Source organism: Mesoplodon bidens, assembly GCF_964165515.1.
Source record: "Mesoplodon bidens genome assembly, chromosome: 10".
Taxonomy (NCBI): domain Eukaryota; kingdom Metazoa; phylum Chordata; class Mammalia; order Artiodactyla; family Ziphiidae; genus Mesoplodon; species Mesoplodon bidens.
The window spans coordinates 33,995,898-34,012,634 of record NC_138172.1 but is presented as its reverse complement, the minus strand read 5'-3'; the positions used below and the strand labels follow the sequence as shown (position 1 = coordinate 34,012,634).

Sequence of the window (16,737 nt, the reverse complement as noted above, 5' to 3'; positions counted from 1 at the left end):
ACCTGTCAATGTTCGTGAACACTCATAAAGTACACTGTTGTTGGTGCTGCCCTTGGCCCCACCTCATGGGAATGCAGGCAGTCAGCCCAGATGTCCCTCAGGCACTGTGCTCACAAAGCCTCCATTGCAGACCTACTGAAGTCAGACACTGGGACCAGCTGTAGTCACACACCTGGACCTGCCATGGAAGCTATGGGGTCAGCCCAGACCCTGGTCCCACCTCAGCATTTGTTATTTATAGGCTTTTTGATGATGGCCATTCTGAGCAGTGTGAGCTGATACCTCATTGTAGTTGTGATTTGCATTTCTTTAGTAATTAGGGATGTTGAGCATCTTTTCATGTGCTTATTGGCCATCAGTATGTCTTCTTTGGAGAAATGTCTATGTAGGTCTTCTGCCCATTTTTTCATTGGGTTGTTTGTTTTTTTTGTTATTGAGCTGCATGAGCTGTTTGTATATTTTGGAAATTAAGCCCTTGTCAGTTGCATCATTTGCAAATATTTTCTCCCAATCCATCCACAGGTTGTCTTTCTTTTGTTTATGGTTTCCTTTGCTGTGCCAAAGCTTGTAAATTTGATTGGATTCCATTTGTTTATTTTTGCTTTTTTTTCTTATTGCCTTGGGAGACTGACCTAAGAAAACATTGCTGTGATTTATGTCAGAGAATGTTTTGCCTATGTTCTCTTCTAGGAGTTTCATGGTGTCATGTCTTATATTTAAGTCTTTAAGCCATTTTGAGTTTATTTTTGTGTATGGTGTGAAGAAGTGTTCTAATTTCATTGATTTCATGGGGCTGTCCAGTTTTCCCAACAACACTGGCTGAAGAGACTGTCTTTTCTCCACTGTATATTTGGGAAGGGACAGAGCAGGGACCTGAGTAGAGAATGGGGAGATTGCTGACACTGACTTATGCTTTTTTTTTTTTTTTTTTTTGCGGTACGCGGGCCTCTCACTGCTGTGGCCTCTCCCATTGCAGAGCACAGGCTCCGGACGCACAGGCTCAGCGGCCATGGCTCACGGGCCTAGCCGCTCTGCGGCATGTGGGATCTTCCCAGACCGGGGCACGAACCCGTGTCCCCTTCATTGGCAGGCGGATTCTCAACCACTGCGCCACCAGGGAAGCCCTGACTTATGCTTTTTACCAACTATTTTGAAAAATTAGTCAAGAAGAATTTGTTGATTATCTACCTTTCTCCTTTTGATAAAATGAGCTTTACCAAGCTATACCCCTCTCAAGAATACCCCAGACAGGGAGCTTAGATATATGTCTGGCTACAAACTGTTAGCAGGAAGACTTTGATAACAAGTGCCTTGTACTTTAGACTGGGTCTTATCTTATCCTTGGGAATCAAGCATGTCTGGCTGGCTGCCTTTCCTCTTTCCTTCTCTCCTTCCTTCTACTTCTCTACTATGAATTACAAATAAAAAGATATCATTTTAGTAGAAAGCCCAACATCTTCAACACAATTTGCAAGCTCTTCATGACCTCCAGCTGAACTTCCCAGCCCAGTTAGCCACTGTCCCCACCATTCTTGGTCATCTAGTCTCACTGGCCATTTTTCAGCTTCTCAAAGATGCCAGTCCACCACAGGGCCTTTGCATTTGCTGTTTCTTGTGCCTGGATTACTCTCCTTTGACGCCACTCTTCCCAGCCCTGCCTTTGCCCAAGGTATCTCCTACTTATTCACCAAGCTTCAGTGTAATTCCCAGCTCAATTTCTGTTTCTTTGAGGGAAACTTTCCCTGGTCCCCACGATTGGGTCAAGCTCCCTAGTATAAACTCTCAGAGCACCATGAGCCCTTCATGTCAGTTACCAATTGCAGTTTCATATTTATTTGTGTAATGGTTTGATTGTCTGCTTTTCCAACTATCTGGTTAATCTCGTAAGAATAGAGACAGAGTTTGCACTGGCTCATACCTGATTCCTTAGTGTCTAGCACACAGCTTTGTTATCATAATATTTTGTGAGTCAAAGGAATGGGTGAATAATTGTCATTTCATACCCAGGAAAATGTCCATTTAAGATTGATGGTTAAATAAAAATATTTTCAATAAAATAAAAACTAAGACAATTCCCATCAACTCACTAAAAGAACTTCTAAAGGCTGCACTTCTGGTACTAAGGAAAGTCAATACAGATCACAGGTGGTCTAAGAGACAAGATCTTGGCATATATGTTGGAAAATCTAAATGAACATTGACTGTATAAAATGATAACTGCAGTATCTACTTAAGGGCATTAAACAACTGGAATTGAAATGATCTAGGAACCTCACATTGTTTGAGAAGATGATCAAGGTACTGATTAATATTAGACTTTATTCAATATAAATATTTAAGCATAGAGAGTATCCATATTTTAAAAAAATAGGAAATATAGCTTCCAAAACAAAAAGTAAGAAAATGGAATGAGAAAAAGGAAATACAAATCACCCCGAAGAGCAAGAAAGGAAGATAAACAAAAGAAAGAAAAAGTAGGACAAATGGAAACCTCAAAATATATGCAATCAAAATAACGAACTAACTTTTCAGTTAAAAGGCAAAGTGTAAAGATTGTCAGAGTAAAGAAAATCCAACTCCAGATGTTCAAAAGAAACACTCAAAACCTAAAGATACAGAGCAGTTGAACAAAAGGATTAAAAGAGACAAGTACCAACCAAAAGGAGACGATGGTAACCATACTGATACCAAACCCAATAGAATTTGAGGTGCAAAACATCTGGTATTGATAGGGATACTATATAATAATGAAAGTTTCTATTTGCCAGCAACATAGCAAGTGAAGAAGATGCCGTCAATTCATTTGTATCTTCAAGTTATTGCGAAAACGTGTCCATGGAAAGGGAGCAGCTCTATTGAAACCAAGGGGGAAGCTCACCCCTTGGCTGAGGATGCATCAGCCAAGGGGGTATTTCGTCCCTCTTTACCACCGGCCTCAAACAGAAGGACCTCCCCAATCTCCCCATGGCTTCACTTCCCTTGACTGCTGGCCGAGTGGACTGGCTTCTGCTGCCGTTTGGCACAGTTCCTCAGTCACCCCCACTGAAAGTAACAACTGCTCACCTGCATGTCCTTGGTCCCATGCTCTTCCAGCCCCAGGTCAGAAACCTGAAGGAACCCAAATGCTCTGTGTGTCAAGTAAACATCCTCTGATTCTCCCTCCTCCCCAAGCTTCACCATGTGAGTCTGACTTAAATTCTTTCTTCATGTTTTCCTCCTGTACTTTTGCATAGTTATCAGCACTGAGCACTGTCCCAGGTACAAAGGAAAAACCCCTTCAGAGTCCTTAGCCTGACTCTCAGGACCTAACCTAGCAGGTCCTGCTCCCGTTGCCTCCTGCGGAGGGAGGGGTGTGATGCCGATTACCAGGCTCCTGAGCGGTTCTCCACCCTTGGAAGCCAAAACTTTGCTGAGCTTCAAGCGTGAAGTTAGCCCTCAGTGATCATTTTCCACACTTTTCACAGGGGTAATCACACGCATGCCAACCGTTATTTCATGTGTCCATTTTTATATTTAAAAATGACCTTTAATGATTGCAAAAAATAATTTTCATCATAGAAATATTAGAATATAAAGATTAATAAAACTAAAAACTGACTTCACCACTGTGAACACTTTGGTGCACTGCTATTCAGACATTTTTCCCATACACACAAACACACACACACGAATAGTTTTACCCATTCATTTCCATTACGAAATAGAGCATTTAGTCTGAGGGCAAAAAGGAGATGAAGACCCTTGGATATCACCAAGTCAGGTGTGTGAAGCACCCCTTAAAATCACGTGCTCTCAGGACTAAGTTTTTCACTGAAAAGTTGCAAAATCAACAGCACGTTAAATAGTAAGAGAAATGGCTTTCAAATGGTTTCCCCCCAAAAGAAAATAGAGTTCTTTGAATTGGCTACCTGTGACTGCATGACAAAATGCCTCACTACCCCTAGACGTCACAGAATAAAGCCCTGAAATGGCATTGGCCCCATAGGAGCTGTGTCTGTGCTCTCTGAACACCTCATCAAAACTCCCTCTTTTTTTTCTTTAAATTGTGGTAAGGACACTTAACATGAGATCTACCTGTTAACAAATTTTGAAGTGTACAATACAGTGTTGTTAGCTGCAGGCACAGTGCTGTACAGCAGGTTTCTAGAATTTATTCTTCTTGCATGACTGAAACTTTACACCCATTTGAACAGCAACTCCCTATTTCCCCCTCCCCCCACCATCCCCTGGCAACCACCATTCTAGTCTCTGTTTCTAGGAGTTTGACTATTTTGGATGCCTCCTGTAAGTGGAATCATGCGGTGTCTGTCCTTCTGTGACTGGTTTATTTCACTTAGCATAACGTCTGTCCTCCAGTTTCATCTATGTTGTCGTGTATGGCAGGATTTCCTTTTTTTTAACTGAAGGTGAATAATAGTTCCTTGTATGTATATACCACATTTTCTTTATCCATTCATCTGTTGATAGACATTTAGGCTATTTCCAGATCTTGGCTATTGTGAATAATGCTGCAGTGAATACGGGAGTGCGCATGTCTCTTTGAGATCCTGATTCCAATTCTTTTGGACAAAGACCCAGAAGTGGGACTGCTGGGTTATATGGTAGTTCCAGGAATTTAGACCCCAGGAATCGGACTTGAGCCGAGAAACTCTGCTGCTCTTCCTCCCCACCCCCAGCTGTGCTGATTGAACAGTGGCAGATGAATGGGCAAATCAGATCCTCACTCTGGATTATGGCATTCAACCCGGCAGCAAGGTTTCTAGAAACACAGGAGAGCTGGGAGTGCAGATCTGGAACATAGGTTTTAGTCTCATCCAAGGAGCCTAGAAAAAACAGATTCCCAGGACTCCCTTCAAGCATAATGAATCTGCACGTCCAAGGGAGGGCCCTAGCATCTGTATTTTATGAATATCCTAGCTGATTCGGGAGCTCTGTCAAATTTGGAGAGCATAGCAGAGGGCACATTCACACATTTCTGATCTGAGGTCCCCGGAGCCACCCCTATGGCCCGAGACTTCCTTGGCTTCCAGGAGACATGGCAACATCTTCCAAGGAGCTGTTGTTTCCTCCAGCTGAAGTTGGATTCTGGGGTTGTGGTCAAAAGAACCTTAACTAATATGGTCCAGAACCATTGGCACTCTGCGCACCTGCCGTGTTACAGCCTCCATTTTGCACTTTGAGGTCTTTGCTGTTCTTGTGTTGCATCTGCCTCTCTGTGGAGTGTTTTCCCACATTTGAACATTATGCATAGGAGAAACAGGGTCCTCAGAACAAGACAGCTGATTTGTGAGTTTCAAATTCTCAATGCTGGGGGAAGCTGATCTCTGTAAGATGTTTTTCTGATTTAATTCAGCACCCTGTTGACCGCAGGTGTTGGTGTGGTTAAAGGTGGTGAAGGCCACAATTCTTCCTGCAGGTACAGCTTGAGCATCTAGTGGGTACAGGCACAGCTCTAGGCCAGTGCTTCCAGCAGAACTTTCCTCAGTGCTGGAAAGTACTGTAACTATGCCGTCTCTTTGGATGTGTGGTGGTTAAGCATGTGAGATGTAGCCAGTGCAACTGAGGAACTGGATATTTTATTTTATTTTAATTAAATTTAAATAGCCAAATGTGGCTAATGGCTCCTGTACTGGACAGTGCAGTTCTAGATACTTCACCTGATTAATTATGCAAGGCCGGAACACCAGCTTCATGATCCAGATGAGGAAATCGATACTCATAGAGGCAAAAGGCGATGCCTGGGGTCCCCAGGTGAGACAGGGCAAGGATTCAAACCCAAATTCAATCCATGATATGATACCTGCCCTCCCCCGCAACCCCCCCCACACATGTATACAAGCACAGACACACATACACAATGTGTGTGAAATCCTGAGAGGGGATAAACTAAAACTGAACAGCCCATCTCTGAGGCATCAGCTCTGTTTTGGTTACAAAGCCAAAACAAAAAGAAAAGCCACAAAGCAGGACACACACTATCAATTCCTCCTAACCATGTAGCCGGTCAGGGCAACAGGCTTGGCTTCTCCTCCGGCCGTCCTGGCTCAACACGGGGCCTGTGGTCGAGTGTGTTTTATTGCATGCCGAAAACTCCAAGATAGCTCGGCCTCCAAGAACAAAAGTGATTGTGGGGTGAAGAGGGAAGGGGGCCAAGAGGCAGTCCCTCCCGCCTCCTAGGACGAGCACTGCGTCTAACAAGACGCATCCTGGCCTTTAAAACTACCGCCCAGCTGCGGAGGGGCCCTGCGCCCCGGGAAAACTCCATCACTAACAGTTATGGTCAGCCATTTAAATCACATTACACTGTAAGTGGATATACAAATTGTCAGCCCTAATGAAATTTAGGAGGAAGCAGTGGGAGAGGTGAAAACACTTAGAACTGGTTTCTTGGTTTGCGAGACCCGAATTCAAGTGGTTTAAACTGCTCGCTGAGAACGTGCTTGAGTGTGGTTTCCCTGCCGGCGTGTGGAGGCTCCCTGGGAATCACCATGCAGTCTCCTTCCTGGTTCAGCCTGGACTTGCACCTCGCAGTCGACCTCGAGGTCAACTTGGAGCGGCTCGAGGCACGAGAGGGTCCCGCTCTTTTCCGCACCTTGCAGAAGGCCTGGCGCCCAGCAGCGTCTGGGGAAGGTGGAGTGAGAGAATAAAAGCAGACAGCCTTCAGGCACAGCCGGAATCGGGAAAGTCTGAAGAGGCCCTAGGAAGGGGAATCCACCTCGAGGATGCCAGAAATCCCTCCGGAAAGACTGCCGGGGGCTGGGAGGGCTGCGAAGAATGGACCGCTTTTAGGCTCTTCTCCCAGGAAGCACACTCAGGGGACAACGTGCAGAGGAGTGCACTGGAGTTGCTCATGAATTATCTGCCACTACATGGTTGATCAGGCTTCTCTCTCCAGGGTGGGAGGAGTCCCGGCGGACAGGAGGGCTTACAGATTAGGATAATAACATAAGAGCTTCTGGTTATTGAGTGGTCACCATGTGCCTATCACTGTGGGAACCCTTTTCCAGGTAATCCTCACAGGAGCCCTGCACTGTGGATGGGGTTTGCCCCTTTCACAGACCAGGAAATGAGAGCTCAGAAAGGTCAAATTTGCCCAAGATGGTGCAGGTGTTTCTGATTCTGACACTCACAGTTTTCCTGTGTTGCCACCTCATGCTGGGTGGGGCACGGGGCCAGGACGTGGTAGAGGAGGATGCGCAAACGAGATGCGCTCCCTGTATGTATCCGTAAGCGGCGGAGGCCGGTTTTCGTTTGCATTCTTTTTATTCCCAAGTATTAGGGTTTGGGGCCTGTTCTCCACCTCCACGTGCCAGCAATTTCCTGGGACGCGATACTGCTGAACAGGAAACCAAACTCAGTCATGTGACCCCATCCAAACCATTGTGCACATGTCAGGAAATAAGGCCCACCGAAGGGAAGGGATTTGCCCAAAGTCACACAGCAAAGTGGTGGCCAGAGTTGGACCACTACCCAGATGGTGAAAGTGCTGTTGGGCTGGTCATAAAGCCAGGGTCTAGGTCTCTCAGGCCTGGTTCATGTGCAGAGGGAAACCTTGCCGGATGCCCACCGGGGCCTCCTGAGCAAGAGCGTGTGAACTTTCACCAGGGACTCCAAGGTGGTCTCAGCTCGAAAACTAGGACAAGTGACTGTGGGTCCGGAGTGAAATGTTAGGTTTCTAGTGTTTCTAGCCTTCCATTGTTCTCTTCCCAGTAACCCTGAGGTATTGTCATCTCGTGGATAAAACGAGGGCTCTGTAATCAGAGGGACCTGGCTTTGTTTCTTACCAGCTCTGTAGTTTCAGAAAAGACACTTAATCTTCTGGGGCTTCTGTTTCTTCTGTAAAATGTAAAGAGTAACCCTTCTTTTTGTTGGATGCCATGAGATCAAACAAAATAATGAAAAATACATAAAAAAAAAAGCCCACCCGGGACATGTGTGCAGTAAATGGGAGCATTTGCTAATAAATCTGTGCTGCGAGTTGCACAGGTCTTATGATTTCCACTTGATAGACAGGAACCTGAGGCCCAAAGGAAGCTCACTGGCTTACGCAGGGGGGCGCAGCTTGATACCCGCAGGAAGCAAAGTGGGGTACGGTGCAGGGTGTGCCTAGGGTTCAGGGCTGCTCTTCTCAGCCTCAAAACCTTGCTCTGTAAAGAAGAGGTAGGTCCCCACCCTGCTAGTGTCATAGGTCTCTCCTGAGACATGGGAAAACATTCCTCGGAGTTTCCCAGGGATGGGGGAGGACTTGGCATGTCTAAGCTGAGGCTGAGCCCATCCTCTGCTTCCCCACCCTCTGCTTCCCCAGCCTGAGCCTGATCAAGAACCTTCAGGAGTCCCCTCCAGTGCCTTGAAGGGAGCGCCCTGCAATTTGCTGAATCAGGGAGGCTCATGAGTCATCAAAAGCTGGTGATGGGAATGTGGCTGTTTTCTCCCCATGCCAGTGGGTGATTGCTGCCACCACCACCATCATCCCTGCCACTGCTTGAGGTCCTGCTCGGTGCCATGCTCTTTACTTCCATGATTAGCAGTCGTCACCAACACCCTATAACGTTATCATATCCTCATGTTCCACATGAGAATACTGAATGAAGCTCAGAGGGGTTAAGTAACTGGCTAAAGGACACACAGCTAATAAGAGCAAAGCTTGGAACCAGGTTTTCTTGACTCCAAATTCTTTGTCCTACCCTCTGCCCCATGCTTAAGGTGGGTTTCTGGGGGTGAGAGAAGGGAATCCTTTTGCTGCACGTGCTGTCAGAGGGGAGAGGGGAGGTAGAGCCACTCAAACACTGTGGAATCTTGGCCCATGGGAGAGACCATTTGAAGGATGCTGCAGCAACTTCTCCCAATCTGTACAGATCTCCTTTGCAATGTGACTTTGCCACTCCTCTCATTGAGAGGTGGTGCCTATTTCTCTATCTCTTTGAATCTGGGCTGTCCGTGGGCTTGCTTTGGCCAGTAAATGCAGTGGAAATGATATATAGTCATCCCTCCATGTCCATGGGAATTGGTTCCAGGACACGCCTCTCAGATACCAAAATGCGAGGATGCTCAAGTCCCGATGTCAGCGTTCTGTATCTGTGGATGTGGAGGGCCAACTCTAGTGTAACTGTGGATTTCAGGCCTCAAGAGGCCTTTAAGGCTTCCCGTCTCACCTTCATGGGATGTGGTATCACAGTGTGAAAGAGCCCAGGGCACCCCTTATCCTTAAAGATAAGAGACCACATGGAGAGAAAGGCCCAGCCAGCAGCCAGAACCAGCTACTGAAGTGTGCGAGAGAGAGGCCATGTAGGATCAGCCAACCCCTCATCCATCTGCCGGCCCTGAGTAACAGCAGCAGGACACCGGCCCTCACAGTTAACCCAGCCCGTATCGTTTACCCACAGGATCCCAAGCAAGTACAATGGTGATTGTTTTCAGCCACTAATTTTTGGTGTGAGTGTGGTGTGTTATTCAGCAATGGACAACTGATAGAGTGAGTGACTTAATTCTCCCAGCCTCGGCATCCTCATCTGTAAAATGGGCATGATGCTCACATCCGTGTCTGATAAGCTTGTCAGGGAGAGTGAAGGAGATGAAGCCTGTGAGTCTCGAGGTGCTGAGTCTAGAATGGTGTTGGCAGCATCGGCATCAACGGGTCGCCACTGGTGTCAGTGGCTCTGGTCAGGGTCTCTGAGGCAAGAGTCGTGTGGTAAAGCCCCTCTGAGGGTCTGATGCACACAATAGCCCCTCACAAGTATTTGGCCCAAAATGTCAGTAAGGGTGAGGTTGAGAGACTCTGAGTTAGAGGGAAAACACTTGTGACAACCATGGCAAGTGCGTGAGTCTGCAGGGGTCAGTTAGGTGGCATAAATGGTTGGCTAACTGGACACAGCCAGCCTTGTCTGGAAGGCGCAGTGGCTGCTGGGATCCAGCTGAGTGTCGCTACAGGGGACCTGTGATACCATGTACTCAGGTGGCCAGCTCTTCCTGTTTTGAAGCAAGAAATCCAAATTTGAATGTGAAAATACTCATCTTTTTAAGTGCTGGCAACTAATTTGAGTATCTTTTTAATGCTTGCCAAACAACACATCTGGAAATGTGATATACACCGAGGGCCACGGTTTGTAACCTCCTCCAAACACTAAGGGGGCCTTCCTAGCACTGAGCTAGCCGCTGGGGGCGTATTTTAAAGAACACTGGCCCACCTTCCTGGGTTTAGTCTTCAGACTTACTCTATCCTTCTTAGCTAAACTACAGTGAGCTCTTCCTAATGTACTCGAACCTGCGCTAAACAGTCCAAACATGGTAACTCATGTTTACAAGAACCTACGGTGTAATGCTCTCTCCCCCTTTAACTGGGTGCTGAGAGGTTATACAACTTTCCCAAGGTGACAGAGCTAATGGCAATACCCGGATTGGAACCGAGGCGGTCTGGCTCCAGAGCCTATATTCTTAATCACTGAGCCAGGCTGCCCTGTGAAGGATGCTACAGCTCCATACTCTACATGGGAAAGCTTGCAAGGGACCTCTCAGGCTCATTAGTCACCCTAGGCAAGCACCAGTCCACCACTGCGGTCAGCCTGCGTTCCCTAAGTGCTCAGAACCTCAGTTTCTCCATCTAAAGCTGTGCTTCTCACCTGGGGTTGATTCTGCACCCTGGGGTACACTGTGCAGTGTCTGGAGACATTTTTGCTTGTCACAAACGGGGGAGCAGCTACTGGAATCTAGTGGGTAGAGGCTAGTGATGCTGCTAAACATTGCACAGGACAGCCCCCCACAATAAAGACTTATCCAGCCTCAGCTGCCAAAAGTGCTGAGGTGGAGAAACCTGATCTAAACACCTGGCTGGCAACCATGGCAATTTCCAAAAGGGAACCAGCAGAGAATATTCCGGGTGACTCAGTCTGTTTACCTAGGACATTTTTTTTTCTCTCCTCCAATCATTCTTTCTTCTCTTGCCCTGATATTTCTTCACAATCCCATGTTGCTGTGCTAAATGCCTGCACTGAATAATAATCTCCCAGTACAACTCTCTTATATATTAGCAACAGAACAAATAAGAAATGGGGAAAAAATAGCTACAGGCAAAAAAAGATAAGCATAAAAATACACAATAGATCCTTGAGATTTGACCCTAATATCATCTACATGCCTGAAATATGCATTTTTTCCTGGATTCGCGAAGCCATAATCACACTCTAGGCCCACATCATATTTCAACTGCCATGGACACCATCTCTGCCAAACATACACGTGACGGCACTGATTTTATAAAATGACTTTAATAGAAAAGTAGTACAAGATATGAACAAAAATAAATAATCTTTATCTATTTCTAGCCCAGCAAGTGGTACACTGCTTGTAAAATTTGTCTAAAATGCAATTTTCCTTATTCCTTTTTTGCTTTTGAAATGCTGACACAGAATGTTAATTAAATCTTCTAGATTAAAATTGATACATTTTTGGTTTTTTAAAAAAATCGTACCAACCTTTAATCATTCCACATCCATTTTTTAAAGTTGGCTAACAAGATGATGTTTTACTAACATAAAATATTATCTAGTCATCAGAGTTAAATGTAAGGTCTGTGCGAATAGGTAAATTAGAAGATTCCTTTACTAAGTTTTAATTCCTACATTGCTGAATGTTTCCTGTGTTAAGAATGCGTTTCATCATCTTACTTTCAAAGTATGGCATCTGGCTTTCACCATTCCACAGAGAGGGGAGACTAACAAATACTTTCTTAAAAAAATAAATATTTTAGAAGTATACTTTACAGTGATAATGCAGTATCTTAGACCTATGCCTTGGTGCGTATTTGCATCATATATACCCTTCAAGTTATTAGTACCTTTTCTAGCTGTCTCTATTTAAATTATGGATCACTCAGTCTTTGGGGACTGTTTCTGCTAGTGATCTCTCTGAGTCAGCCAGTGACTCTCTTATTTGGAGTACTTATCCTGCTACAGTGTCATCTTCGATACTTCTGGTGGCTTGAACAATGTCTTGCAAAAACAAATTGAAAATTGTATTGGCAAAATCGTACAAGCAAAGGGTTTGCAAGGGCTACTGAAACACAGCGCCGGTCTCGGGAGGTCAGCAGCTTGAAAAACTGAACAGATACACTGGACTAAAGCTTAAAACAGTCTTCCTTTTACTTAAGCCCATAATTACTATTTTGAACATAGCTCTGTTTGTCGCTGCTTATATATAAATTTTTTGTTAATTTTCCTGTATTGGGAAGATCTTGAATGCACTCCAGGATGAGAAGAAAAAAAAATATGCTGACGCTCCTAAACTGAGTATATGTTTTTGCAATAAAGAACACTGGTCAATATACAACTGAGGAAAAACTGAAACAGATGTGAGTCCTAGAACCACAAGCGTTTGAATTTGCCCAGAAATGCTATTTTAAACACTCTATATGTTGGTCTACTGTTTTTCTGTGGAATAATGCATTCTTGGCATCCTTAAAAGGTTTCAATATGTTACAAGGTTATCCGGAAAGAAAAAAAGCAAAGGGCTAACGTATCAATCTGTGCGTTGCGGGCCAGGCTTCGCTGGCGTTTTCAAGAAGCACAGGGCTTGTATTAATTGCACTTAACACAACGAACCTTCAGTTTCCTTCATTCTCTGCAGATTGAGGCTTGCTTTTCATAAATCTGCTTTCCAAGGGGCAAAGAGACACTCCATCCACACAGTAACTTCAAACAGAGCAGCACGCTAGCTGCAGTGGTGAACACAAATACACTTTTGTTTTGGACTAAAATTCTGGTCATGGATAAAAAAGCATGTGCCTTTTCAGTTCTTAGCTCTGAGATGTTACAACACCAACAAGCTCTAAAACAATTAAGTTACATGCATAATGCTCGAAGAATGTGAGCAATCCTGTAACCAGCTTTAAGCCATCTGCTTGATTTCTTTTTTTGAGGAACATATATAGGAAAAGTGAATTCCCCTTTTGTTCCGTTACATATAGAAATCTTTTGAAGTTCCCAAATAGTTTGGTTTTGGTAAAATTCTCCACTCTTCTATTATTCTGACATGTAGTCACCCCTAAACTATCCCTCATGTTTTCTCAAAAACTCTCCACATGAAGTATCTGAAGGACAATTGAAACCACTTACCAATATCCAAGTAACGTTTTATTTTATATTCTATCTTCCATTTGGCATAAGCCTTTCGATGTTTGTTTGTTTTTTGAACCAGTGAAATATACAAATCACACGAGACAGAAATATGTACATTAAAAGTATAGAATAAAGGCCATAGAAGATATACATAATATCTGAATGACAAGTAGAATATTTTACATTAAATAGTTTCCTTTAAAAACTAGGATTGTTAAACTCAACTCTCTTCATAAACATGAATCACTAAAAAGGAACAAAATCTGGTTTAGCAAATAAAAAGAAATTACTTCATGGTTTTTGTATAATAAAAACCAAAAAAGTGACATCTTAAACTAATTAGTGCTTCTCACTTTCAAGATCTTTTGCTTGCAATTCACTGCAACTGCAGGGGAGTGAATATCCTTGTGCAATAACAGCCACAGGTGGCTGAGGTGATCTGAGGGCCACCCATCCCCACGAGGGCTGCAGGAGATGTGTATCTTTCCAAACTTTTAAAACAACAGAAGTCTGAGATAAGAACACATCTGATGGCACTCTTTGGAAAGGGGTGTCCTGGTTTAAAAAATTTTTTTAACTAGCTATATGCGTTGTGAGCTGGATTTTCCTTAGGGACTCAAATAGGTACGATCAGGTCTAATGGGCACCAGTTTCCACTCTGCAAAACGCAGGAAGGAAAGAGAAATGCTGACAGTGCTTCCGAGTGTTGAATATCTCTTCATTCCCACGTCTGTGATGAATAAGTAATGCCCTCTCCGGAAAGGGTACAGAAAAGGAGGATGGGGCAGGGAAGATAACAGAAATCTTCAAACCAACAATGCACATGGGTAAGACCTTCCGGATTCCTCAGAAACAAGGCTGCTGCTCCGTGATGCTCAGGGTGTGACGGCATCAAGGCCACAGCCCCAGCTCAACTCAGAAACCGTCTGGAAAAATCCCAAGTGGATTGCAATGGAGGACAACAAGGCTCTAGACCGAAAAATAACCCGAGTAAACTGTAAATCTAAATCACTGGCTGCACTGAGATATAATTATATTTATATTTATATATATATATATGTATATATATATATATGTATGTTATGTACAAGAGACTGAGATTTCAGGCACCATTAAACCACATTTCCCCCCTTATAAATGCAACTGTTCAAGTCCTCTAGGAACAGTTCTGGGGCACACCTGCGGGGTAATAGGAAAGCGTGAGTGGAGTGTCTAAACACAGGATCATAACAGGGAAACGCTGCCACACCTCTGTGAAGTCCATTCGCCAAGTAATGTCATTAAAACATAGAAAACTACTGCTCCTCAAAATAAAAGTTATAGGGGAAAAACAGAATCCCTAAGTAGCAAACTGTTTCCCAAGCGGAGCTCCTAATGTTTCATTTCCTGTCCTACTATCAGAGGGGACGCAGTGGAGCTGCCGTTTGGAAACGTGGCCGGCGTCACAGCGCAGCAAGGCGTGGAGGAATCGGACAGGGCGCGGGGTCAAGTAGGGAGGGCAGATGTCACTTTTCCCCCTCAAATAGGTTTTCTGCTCTGGTGCAGTGCTGAACTGCACGCAATTACCTTGTAGCTCGGGCTGAGGATCTGTGAATGGAATTCATTTATTATTTTCATTGTTATCATTTATTAACCAAGTATCCCTAAGAAAATTACAGTATATTTTCCTTTACAGTGAAGCCAACCTCCCTTGCCCTTCTCCAAACAAAAAGTCTAGTACCCAGAATCACTCAGGGATCCTTTTCCAAGTGGATAACCTAATTCCCACAACAGCATCAAATCACTGACTTAATATAAGGAGTTTTTAAGTTTTCTCTTTTTTAAAAATTTCCGGGGCTTCCCTCCCTGCTCCCCAAGTTTCAGTAGCTAGCAGAATGGACCATCTGTAGATGGAATGCTTGAGAACAGTGCGACACGTGAAAAACCTTTTTTCTTTAAGGGATATGAGATTTTTGCTCTTAGACTTTGAATACCATTTTGGAAATGTTTCAGGCTGGCGGCCCCTGGGAAAGGGGCGGGGGGGGGTGTCTCATTGTTTTGTTTTTTTCTCAAGACCTTTCAACTTTCACCAGAGCACCGAATTCCTTTTAGTCACAGGAGCTAAATCATGCATAGATCTGTACTACCCTCTTGCAGCTGGATGCTACCTGTCCCATATGACCCCATAGCTGAGACAAAGAAAACAGTGTTTCCTTGACCTTCCAGATGTGCACACATCTAACTTAAGGTGTGCGTTATTCCCCCCTCATCCTATATACCAGCAAAAGAAGTCTTGTCTTACCTTTTCAATGGTCCACAAAATAAATATTTTCTTGGTTCCCACCCCCCCCTTTTTGCCAAATAATAATTATAATATTAATAATAAACCACAGAGTTCTCAGATGGGAACAGAAAAAAAAAATGGTTCCGGTTGCAATTCTTGGGGACAAAAAATAAACAGTATTAAAGACAACAACAACAACAGGATCACGGTACTTTCTATAAATAAGTGGGTCCTGGGAGTGGGGCTGGGTGACAGGCGGGCGGCGGGGTGCCCACTACTTGCACACGAACTGGTCCACGATCTCCGTGCACTTCTTGCACTTGACGTAGCAGCACCAGTGGAACTTGCAGTGGCAGCGCTCGGTCTGCACCGTCTTAAACTGGTCGTAGCCGCGGCCGCAGCACATGAGCTCGCAGCCGTCCATGCCCTCGGACGTCTTGTTGCACAGGCGGCCCTGTGTGCCCAGCGAGCCGGTGCTCTCGTTGCGCACGCAGTAGTCGGGGCTGGGGTCGATGTAGACCAGGTCCTGCGTGGTGGGCGAGTTGAAGCGGCTGTTGACCTGCACCAGCTTGCCCCGGCTGTTGAGGCGCATGGCCGCTGCACTGTCATACTTCTCCTTCAGGGCGTCGCCCACCTTGCGGAAGTCAGCCAACTGCAGCCAGCACGTCTTGAGGCTGCACGAGCCTGACACCCCGTGGCACTTGCAGGCCACGTCCGCCAGGTTGTACACCGTCTGCGGGGAGAAGGGGACAGTCAGCGGGCCAACTGACCCGGGAGCCCAGACTCGGGCGGGGGCTCGGGTGACCGAGCTCCCGGGCTGGGTGGAGCCCTGGTCACCAGCTAAACCTGGGCCTGGGCTACTTCCCCCTCCTCCTCCACGACCAGAAGCCTTGTGTTGCCTTCTTTAAAAAGTCTACCAAATAAATAGGTTCTTAGCCCCTCATGATTACACATCATCATCATCATTTTTTTCTGCAGGGAAGAACATTAGCAGCAACTCATACATCCTGAACACTCGGCCCAGAGACGGCTGTCAGCTCCTCCCCGGCGTCACCTGGCTTCATCCTCACCACCAGCCCACGAGGGAAGAGCTCTATCATCCGCATCTCACAGAGAAGGGAAGCGAGACCCAGCAAGGTGAGTTACTGCCCCAACCACCGGGGAGGGGCGGGGGGCGGGTGGGGCGGCAGGACTTGAACCCAGGCAGGTGGGCTCCAAGCTCATGCTCATGCCTTGGCCCTGGGCACCCGGCTGGTAAGTGGCAGGGCTGGGCAGGTGTCCAGCCCAGGTAGGATCAGGGTTCAAATCTTTACTCACTCTTACTATCACTACTGCTGTGTGCCAGGCACTATCATAAGAGCCCTT

The 16,737-nt window shown here is 45.4% G+C and overlaps 1 protein-coding gene across 4 annotated transcripts in view; it reads right to left on the bottom strand.

The window, feature by feature from the left end:
* Window positions 1–11,254: 11,254 nt before the first annotated feature.
* WNT5A (Wnt family member 5A) overlaps window positions 11,255–16,737 on the bottom strand; it is a 32,461-nt gene continuing 26,978 nt past the window's right edge. For all 4 annotated transcript variants that reach the window (XM_081245574.1, XM_081245575.1, XM_081245577.1 and 1 more), the window contains one exon: window positions 11,255–16,105. In XM_081245574.1, coding sequence (XP_081101700.1) covers window positions 15,647–16,105 — 459 coding nt within the window. In that variant the 3' untranslated portion in view covers window positions 11,255–15,646. The remainder of the gene's footprint in view (window positions 16,106–16,737) is intronic.